This window comes from Geotrypetes seraphini, chromosome 8 (assembly GCF_902459505.1).
Source record: "Geotrypetes seraphini chromosome 8, aGeoSer1.1, whole genome shotgun sequence".
Lineage (NCBI taxonomy): Eukaryota > Metazoa > Chordata > Amphibia > Gymnophiona > Dermophiidae > Geotrypetes > Geotrypetes seraphini.
Window position 1 is genome coordinate 110432835 of NC_047091.1, and position 10215 is coordinate 110443049.

At 43.2% G+C, this 10215-nt stretch overlaps 1 protein-coding gene across 2 annotated transcripts in view; it reads left to right on the top strand.

The window, feature by feature from the left end:
• Nucleotides 1–9057, top strand: part of ZFR2 (zinc finger RNA binding protein 2) — a 353820-nt gene extending 344763 nt beyond the window's left edge. For both annotated transcript variants that reach the window (XM_033954204.1, XM_033954205.1), the window contains exon 19: nucleotides 6905–9057. In XM_033954204.1, coding sequence (XP_033810095.1) covers nucleotides 6905–7084 — 180 coding nt within the window. In that variant the 3' untranslated portion in view covers nucleotides 7085–9057. The remainder of the gene's footprint in view (nucleotides 1–6904) is intronic.
• The last annotated feature ends 1158 nt before the right edge of the window (nucleotides 9058–10215 follow it).

Sequence of the window (10215 nt, forward strand, 5' to 3'; positions counted from 1 at the left end):
GGGATAAAGCACAGTTACTTACCGTAACAGGTGTTATCCAGGGACAGCAGGCATATATTCTCACAACCCGCCCACCTCCCCGAGGTTGGCTTCTTGGCTAGTTAAGTGAACTGGAGACCACGAGGGGATGCACCCCCTAGTGGAGCAGGAAGGCACGCATGCGTGGAGCAGCAGAGCAAACTTAAATCTTCAATCAAGTTTGCTTGAAAATGCTTCCGCATCGGGGCTCCGTAGATGACGTCACCCACATGTGAGAATATATGCCTGCTGTCCCTGGATAACACCTGTTACGGTAAGTAACTGTGCTTTCTGCACATCCTGTGGTTTCCAGATTCATGAAAGGACTTTCCCATGTCAATCCTCCCCTCAAACCGCCTCCGGTGGTTTGGGACCTCAATGTTGTTCTTTCTCAACTTATGAAGCCTCCATTTGAACCTCTTAACAAGGCTCCTCTGAAATTTCTCACTTGGAAAGTGGTGCTTCTCATTGGCCTCACTTCTGCCCGTCGAGTGAGTGAACTTCAAGCGTTGGTTGCGGATCCGCCCTTTACAGTGTTTCATCAGGACAAGGTGGTCCTTCGCACTCATCCCAAATTCCTCCCCAAGGTGGTCTCAGAATTTCATCTGAATCAATCCATTGTTCTTCCTGTGTTTTTTCCGAAGCCGCATTCTCATCCTGGTGAATCAGCTCTTCACACTCTGGACTGTAAGCGTGCTTTGGCTTTCTACCTGGAACGCACCAAGCCTCACAGAACTGCTCCTCAACTTTTCATCTCCTTTGATCCGAACAAGTTGGGATGCCCTATCTCTAAGCGCACCATCTCCAACTGGATGGCGGCTTGTATCTCTTTCTGCTATGCCCAGGCTGGATTGCCCCTTCACAGTAAAGTCACAGCCCATAAGGTTAGAGCAATGGCAGCCTCTGTAGCTTTCCTCAGATCGACACCGATTGAGGGGATTTGTAAAGCTGCCACTTGGTCCTCGGTTCATACCTTCACCTCACACTATTGTCTGGATACCTTCTCCAGACGGGATGGTCAGTTTGACCAAACAGTGTTGCAAAATTTGTTCTCCTAAGTTGCCAACTCTCCCACCATCCCATTGTGGTTAGCTTGGAGGTCACCCACTAGTGAGAATACCTGCCTGCTTGTCCTGGGATAAAGCAATGTTACTTACCGTAACAGTTGTTATCCAGGGACAGCAGGCAGCTATTCTCACATCCCACCCACCTCCCCTGGGTTGGCTTCTCTGCTAGCTATCTGAACTGAGGAGACACGCCCGGTGCATCGGGCGGGAAGGCACTCGCGCATGCGCGGTGTGGGCAACTCGAAATTTCTAAAAGTTCCTACAAGCAAGTATGCTTGTGAGATGTCCGCATCGGGACTCCGTTGGATGACGTCACCCACTAGTGAGAATAGCTGCCTGCTGTCCCTGGATAACAACTGTTAACGGTAAGTAACATTGCTTTATCGAGTCTATTCCTTTCAGTACCTTGAATGTTTCGATCATGTCCCCTCTCAATCTCCTCTGTTCGAGGGAGAAGAGACCCAGTTTCTCTAATCTTTCGCTGTACGGTAACTCCTCTAGCCCTTTAACCTACTCATAGTTCCTTCCATGGGTTTAAATGCAGGAAATTTTTCTCCTATGTTTTCTCTAGATTCCAATTTTAAAAATCTGCACACAAGACTTTATTCTGAGTGTAAGTTAGTTTTGTGCTGGACCTCTGGTATTACGCTTCTGTTCCAGTAATTTTAGTTCTCTTCATTTTGTTTTTCTTCATTGTGTACTTCTGTGTACAACACTGAGGTTTCTGCTGGTTGCCATTTCCTCTCGTGTTTTCTGATGTTGGTGACCACTTTTCTAGAAGCATCTCTATGCTGCTGCTGGAACAGAAGGATGTGTGTCATAGCTTGCGACGAAAGCGACAGTTTCTTCAGATTTGGGATTCCTATCTCCATTCTCTATCGCCAAGGGCTCGAAGTGACATTTTGAATTCCTTGTGAACCTCTCCAAGGCCGGAGCTCTCTATATTGTTCTCCCTGGGGCGCCAGGGGTGTGTGGGAGGCTGTGAACTTTTCTTCTGTGTTGTTTTAACTTCCTTCTATTTCTCGGTTTGTTTGTTTCTTTTTATTATTATTTTTTATTAAAGTGTTGGGGTTTCGTTCCTAATCCTTGGCAGTGAGTTATAAGAGTCCAAGCCTACTGCTCTAAGATTTTTATTTGGTTTTGGATCGGGAGGTTTGGGGTGGGAAAGGTTTGGGTTGGGATTGTTGGTTCTGATGCTTTGTACTTGGGTTTTTTTCTATTATTCTCATTTGTTGGGGGGGGGGGGGGTTTGGTTTGAAATTAAAAATTGATTCAACATAAAGAATGATTCTTTATGAAAAACTTATGCCTTAAGTGTCCGGCGGTCACATTCTGGAACGTTGCCCGCCTCACTGCTGTAACCTCACGCAAATGCTTTCCTGCAATTGTACGCAATTGTCTTCTCCATTCCACCTCATTGTCACATACAGATGCAGGAAAGCGCTTGTGTGAGGTTACAGCAGTGAGGTGGGCAACGTTCCAGAACATAAGGTAACCATTGGAGGCAGTGCAGCTTGTGTGTGTGTCCAGTGCTGGAGGAGGTGAGAGCTGAAGGCGGTTGTGGACGCGACCACCAGACACTTAGGGCCTGATTCTCTAAAAGTGCATCCTGATTTTAGGCAGCTGTAGGCGCCCTACAGCTGTCTAATCAGCCAATCGGGATGCACGTTTTTAAAAAAAAATGCTCCCCAGGCAGGCCGCCTATATTGAAGGCGAGGCCCGCAAGAAACCTAGGCCCTGATTCTGAATAGGATGCCCGGGAGAGGTGTCCTATTCAGAATCGTCCTAAACTAAACCCCGATTCTGTAACCGGCGTCCATGTTACAGACGTGGGTTAGAGAAACGGGTTAGATTAGAAACAGCCCTCTACACTTATCGCGGCAAGGGATCTCTCTGCCGCTATAAGTATAGCGGGCCACGGCCCCCCTGACCAGGAGGGTGCCCAAACCCTCTGCCTGGAGACGCACCCCCCCCCCCGACACTACCGATCCCCCCCTCCCCCCCGACATTACCGATCGCCCCCCCCTGACATTACCGATCCTCCCCTCCCTCCCCCCCGACAATATCGATAGCTGGCAGGAGGGTGCCCAATCCCTCCTGCCCGAAGACGCACCCCCCCCCGGCGCTAACCCCCCCCCAAACCTCCACTCCACCAAACCTGTTCTTAGAAGGGTCTTGCACGTCTTGAGCCGGCAGGCACGCCTCGTCGAAATGAAGCGGGCCCGCCTCTTCCCGGCCCATCCCGCCGAAGCCTAAGGCCTGATTGGCCCAGGCTCTAGAAGCCTGGACCAATCAGGCCTTAGGCATAGCGGGTCCGCCCATCCCCACTAAGTCTAAGGTCTGATTGGCCAATCAGGCCTTAGATTAAGTGGGAATGGGCGGACCCGCTATGCCTAAGGCCTGATTGGTCCAGGCTTCTAGAGCCTGGGCCAATCAGGCCTTAGGCTTCGGCGGGAAGGGGCGGGCCCGCTTCATTTCGACGAGGTGTGCCTGCCGGCTCAAGACGTGCAAGACCCTTCTATGAACAGGTTTGGTGGAGTGGAGGTGAGATCCCTTGCCGCGATAAGTATAGTGGCCGCGTCTACTTACAATGTAGGCCAGCATTTTGCTGGCCTACATTTTAAGCTTCTCCTCTACTAGGGAGACGCGTAGGGCCGCCTAGGTTCAGCCTAAGGCCCTTAGACGAGCTTAGGCATCTTGCGGGTCTCCCTAGGCTCCCGGAGGTGCCTTCAGGCTTGCCTGGGGAGCATTTTTTTTTAAAAAACGTGCATCCCGATTGGCTGATTAGACAGCTGTAGGACGCCTAAAATCGGGATGCACTTTAGAGAATCAGGGCCTTAAGGCACAAGTTTTCCATAAAGAATCATTCTTTATAGTACCAAGAGCCTCAAAATAGTTGGTCCAAAATCTTGTCTTTTGCAGTTGATACTATGATAGTTTTTCACTTTCTGCATGTTGCACTGCTTTCAGTTTCAAGTTTTATTAAAATTTTGATGTATCACAATATCATTAGTTCAAAGCGAATTACAATTAAACAGGGTCTTAATTATTAACTAAAACCAACACACATGGACATGACGTACCAATACATAAGGTAAGTAAGGAGAACTACAATAAGTATAGTAAAGGACATTTGAAAGGAAAATACAAAAGGAGGGTAAGAAATTTTAAAAGTATTAATAAAAATGGAATAGAAAATTAAGAACTTTAAAAATAATAATAATAAATTTTAATTCTATTTCTCGGAGCCTAAGACAGAGGACATGTGAGTTTAAGCAATGAATGGGATCAAAAGAGACTCCGATGATTAGGTCTCAAAAGCATCCTTGTGCAACCAGCATTTTAACAGTCCTTTAAATTTACTTAGTGATTTTTTTTTTTTTTTCTTCTTCCTTAATAAATGATAGTAAGGAATTCCATATTCTGGGTGATGTAACCGCAAAGATCATATCTTGTCTTGTATTTATTATACTAAGCGGTGGAATTACTAGAAGGTTTTTGTCCTCTGATCTCAAACTGAAATTATTATCAGAAGCAATTAAGGAAAGATTTATAAACTACAGTTTAGAAATCTTTCCTTAATTGCTTTTGATAATTTCAAATAATCCACATTTTGGATTTGTAGGTACTTACCTCATGCAAAGTTGTCATTTCTTTAATAAGACATTAACTATTTTTTCTGCGGCCCTTCAAGTACCTACAAATCCAAAATGTGGCCCTGCAAAGGGTTTGAGTTTGAGACCACTGGTCTAGATGCTCTAGTTCAGTCATGGCCAACGGACGGTCAGCCTTGCGTGGATGGTTGTGAGGTCAGCGTCACACTGCCATTCCTGATGTCGTTTGCTTCTTGCTGGCGGCCAAATTGCTGAAGCCTCCCGTGCGTCTGTCTGTTCCACCTTGGGATCTTAATTTCGGCTTGTCCGTGCTGGTGCGTCTGCCTTTTGAGCCCTTGGGTGCCTGCTCGTTGAAGGACTTACTCTTAAGGCAGTCTTCTTGGTGGCTATTACTTTTGCTAGGTGTGTTTCTGAGCTGCAGGCTTTCTCTTGTAGGTCTCCATGGAGTTTTCTAGGGAGTAGGTCATGTTGCAGCCTGTTCCTTCCTTTCTGCCAAAGGTAGTTTCTCCTTTTCATGTCAATCAGGCAGTGGCCCTCCCGGTGTTGGGTAATTGGGAGGGATCTTCAGAGCAGAAACAGTTACGCAAGTTGGATGTTGGTCGGGTCCTTTGCTCTTATGTGCAGAGAACTTAGGAGATTAGAAAATCAGATCATCTTTTTTGGTCTTCTAGAGGGTCCTCATAAGGGGGATGGCACTTCCAAGGCTACCATTGCGCACTGGATCAAGGAGACTATTGCTTCTGCATACCTTCTTCAGAAGAAGCCTGTTCCGGCCTTTCTCAAGGCTCATTCCACTTGGGGTCAGGCAGCTTCTTGGGCTGAGTCTTCACTGATGCCTCCAGTGGATATTTGTAAGGCTGCAGTTTGGTCTTCCTTGCATTCTTTAGTTAGGCACTACTGTGTGAATGTTCAGGCACTACTGTGTGAATGTTGAGGCACGTCGGTACGCGGTGTTCGGTGAGCAGGTTCTGGTGTCGGCCCTTCGGGAATCCCACCCTTGATGGGTACTGCTTTGGTACATCCCATCTGTAAGATCTATAGCTATACCGGTCTGGAGAGTTGCTAAAGAAAGAGAAATTAGGTTCTTACCTGCTAATTTTCTTTCTTTTAGCCTCTCCAGACTGGTATAGCAACCCACCCTGTCTGTTGTTGTGTTGTTCTTGTGTGAAGATTTTGCTTTTTCTGCTGGTTCTAGTATTTTTGTAGGGCCGGGGAGATCAAAGAACAGCGGCTGTGGCTCAGCTGGCATAGCTGGCAAGCTGTGGGGACCTTTGACATTTGCATTTGCTCCTTTGCATTTTCCAACAGAGTTCAGGTTTTATTAGGTGTTACTCCTGTTCAGAGTCCTGTTTTTCTGTTTATAATTCTTCGTTCTGCTTAGTTATTCGGCAGACTGATGGAATTAAGGGGGAATCACTTATTATGTACAGTTCCAAAGTTTTGTTTGTCTCCACCTGCTGGTCATGATGAGATATATACCCATCTGTAAGATCTATAGCTATACCAGTCTGGAGAGGCTAAAAGAAAGAAAATTAGCAGGTAAGAACCTAATTTCTTCTTTTTCATTCTGTTGCCATTTTTATGGAACAACTTACCACAATCTATTCACAATGAACTTTCATTTCTAAAATTCAAAACTTAGTTAAAAATTAATTTTTTCAATTTGCATTTAATATTTTACCATAAATTTAAATAATAATCAGCAGGGAGGAGAGCTGTATTCCAGAGACCATGAATTTTTATTTTCCTTTATGGGGGGGGGGGAGAATGTATGTTTAGGTCTTTTTATTATCAATTATGGCATCATTTTCCTGATTTTAGTAGTTTTAACATGTACTTTTTAAATTAATTGTAAGCCGTATTGACCTATTTTATATTGCAGGATATCAAATGTTAATAAATATAAACATAATAATCAGAGACAAATTGCTGAAAGATGAGTATTGACATAAAGTGCCTAAATTTTCTCCCACCTTATTTATTTCCTTCCAGTTTTCAATCCAGAGGCATTGCACTAGAGCTTCTGTTTGAACTCTACAATCATGAGCCCCCCTAACCTTGCTTATACCATATTATGTGGACTACATTAAAGATGACTTTGCATTCATGTTGATCAGCTTTTTGTGCACTAATCTAGCTTCTTCTGTGTGTTCTGTATATCTTGACGATGAAATCTGGTTACCAATATGTTCTTTTCTCTCACAGCACGCTTTGAGAATGCTGGCATTCAGGCAGGTCCATAAGATGCTGGGCATGGACCCCCTACCACCACCAAAAAATAGGCCCAACATCCGCAACAGAAAACGAAGGCGAGACACTGGTGAAACTGGTGATGGAGAAGGCGAGGGGAAGAAGGACAAGAAGGATGCAGCAGAAACCGCCTAACCACTTCCGTAATATTGACTAAGATAAAGTTCTCATGACTTTAACTTTTTTATATATATATAAATATATATATATATATGAGTTGCTGTTTAGTCTGACATTTGGCAATTTTAGTGTTCTTTTTTCCCTTGAATAACGTATTGTAGATTTGTTTTAAATTGTGCTTAAATCATTAAAAACACAAAACAAAGCTAAATTGTATCATTCCATGAGAGAAAAGTTGCTTCTAGCAACAGCATCTTTCTTGCTTCCTCCTCTTCATTCAGCGCCACCGCTCCCCCTCTTTAAAAGAAACCCTCCCCACAGCAACATAGGCAAACTGAGACAGGTATATTTGACTCTAGCACCACTGTGTGAACTTTAAGATACCGCAGGTTAAAGGGGTGTAGGCAGGCGAGGGAAGAATCTGCATTGTAACATTCTCTTGCTGATTTCCCAGCCCGAAGCTGGAGGGCATCTACACAGATCCAGAAGTTGCTATTCCATTTATTGAAAAGGTTCAGAAGAATTTCTCCTTTAGCTATCTGGTGGTAAAGGAGTGAGTTTGACCCAGTTTCTGTTCTTGGAAGGGCACCGTGTCTGTAGGAAAACTTGGACAGAAATGAGTTTCTTATTAATACACAAAACACTTTAAGGGCAGTTCTATAAATTATACAATAGGGCATTTAACATGGGTGAATGACATCACAAATTGGCATTTATGCACATATGTGCTATTATATAAAATTGGTGTGCAAGTCGCATGTTGCAAATGGGCTGTACCAGTGGGTGGAGCATGGGTGTGTTATGGGCATTCCATCTAGCAATGGATGCACCTTATAGAATAGTATCAGATCTGCACATTGCAAGGTGCATTTAGCTTTTGTCTGCTTTGACCTGGCATAAGATGTCATGTCTAAGTTTTGGCGCGCCAGAGTGACTTTCTACTACTATTCTATAACAGGTTGTGTGTGCCTTAACACCGTTATAGAATTGAAACTAAGAGCACTTTTGTCGTACCTACATGTAGACACCACTTTATAGAATTGCCCCCTTTGGTTTTAAAGGGGCTCACTTAGACACAGATTGCCTTAAATGACAACCAGGAGAATTGCTGCAAGTAGGCAGCATGAGGTTCCTATGGCTTCTGTTGAGAGCACACAGCTTGGGACTGCCAGCCTTCCCCAGTTAATGTATGCTCTTGAAATCCCTCTCTTACACCGCAGGTGCAAGTTTTCTTCTATAAATACTCGAGCTGTAGAGATGAGTTTATTGTTTGTATGGGGAGAGAGAGAAGAGGAAAGTACTCCTTTACCAACCGAGCTATACCTTGCAGAATTGTTGTCAGGAAAAATCAGGGTGAAAACTTTCTATAAATAAATATATTTTAAAAAAAAAACAGTTAAGGGGCAGGAAAGTGGCAAAACTACAGCTCTTTTCTGCATACCAATGAGTGCCTTCTATTGAGAGGTGACCAGGACATGTCTGGCAATTAAAATTGCATTTGTCTTTGATTTATTGCATTTTATTTTTTATCTGCATGTTGACATGTGTTTGTTGGAAACCACAATTAGTACAGTCAGGTTTTTGGTGGTTTGCTTAGTCAGTCCTTGGAGTGAAAGATGTTCTGCATATTCAGATGCTGAGGAAATCTGGCTTAGGCATCCTTGCATGAATCTAGTAAATTGCCATCTGAAAGATTTGATAGCCCAGGGCCTGCTGGCCATTAACATATGGTTCAGTCTGTTTCTCTGTGGAGGGTTTCAATGTTGCTTTGCCCAGTGGCGCAATTTTTATTTTAATTTTTTAGTTTAAAAGAAATCTTATTTTGATGATGATGTGATATAGGGTCAATGGACACGGTTTCTTTCTGTTTGTTTTATATGTGTTTAAAGGACAGCCCTGTAATGTGGCTTTAATATTTGAATGTCTTTGTAGTGTTACCTGAAAAGAGGAAAACACAAAAAAGGGAAAAATAAAGGATTATTTCCTGTTCCTGCGTCATGCCTGGTGCTTACCCTAACATTACCATCCCTGCTTTTCTCCAGCCTTTGTCTGTGTACAGTCCAAGTGGTGGAAACAAATACATTTTCTCAGCTTTTAAATGATTTTGTGTTTCCCTTTTAAAGGTATGCTTCATCTTCTGCTTGATGGTTACATGGTAAATAAACACTGAACTCTTACTTAAGAGGTTATTTAGAACGAAATCTGTTAAAAGTTACAAACCTCTCCTTTTTTGAGTAATTTGTTTTACTATGGTTCAGCAGATAGCTGATGTCATGGCAGGGTTTGCCTCCCCGTGGAGGGTTCTTGGACAGAATTGTGGCAATGAATTTAGATGTACTTTCAGCACCACTTTAAAAATGTTAAAAACAACAATCAAAAACCCCCTCACAAAAACCTAATCCTGGGTTTCCAGAATCATAACATTATTTGGGAAGTCTTTTACTTAAACTACTTTTTAAAGATTGTATTGTGTTTCTTTACAGCTGAATAAGTTCCTATATGCTGGCTATAGAAAGTCTATACACCTTTCCAAAATGTTTGCCTCTTGTTGCCTTATAGTCTGTATGTAAAATGCATAAAAACAGAATGTATCCACACACCCTACACCACCACAGCCAAGTGAAAAATATATTACAGAAATCTTTGGATAATAAAATAGAAACAAAAAACCTTCAAATAGCTTGATTATATAAATGTTCATGTCCTTTGTGCTACTGTAGTAATCATTTAAAATCTGGTCTAACTGATCACCTTCAACAGCACATACCAAGTGGATTTTCCCAACCCATGTTAAACTTTGTTGATTCACATGGTAGCAGGATAAAGTTGGCAGTTCCAGTTGATTCCCTCTGCTCTGTAGTCTATTTCAGTGGAGGAATCCAACTATGAACACCTAGAAGCTGCCAAAAGAATGCCAGCATAAAGTTGGGAAAAGGCACAGATCTGATGTAAAGGTTTTGAAAAGTCCTTGCATATTCCTTGGAGTACAACCAAGGGGATTAAGAAGTGAAAGGTATATGGCATCACTAAGATCTTGCCTTGAGGTTGGCACTCCAATCTGGTTGATTGATCAAGGATGCAACCAAGAGGCCAGTGGTAAATTTGAAAGAATAACAAGCTTCCATAGTGTACATGTGACATTATTC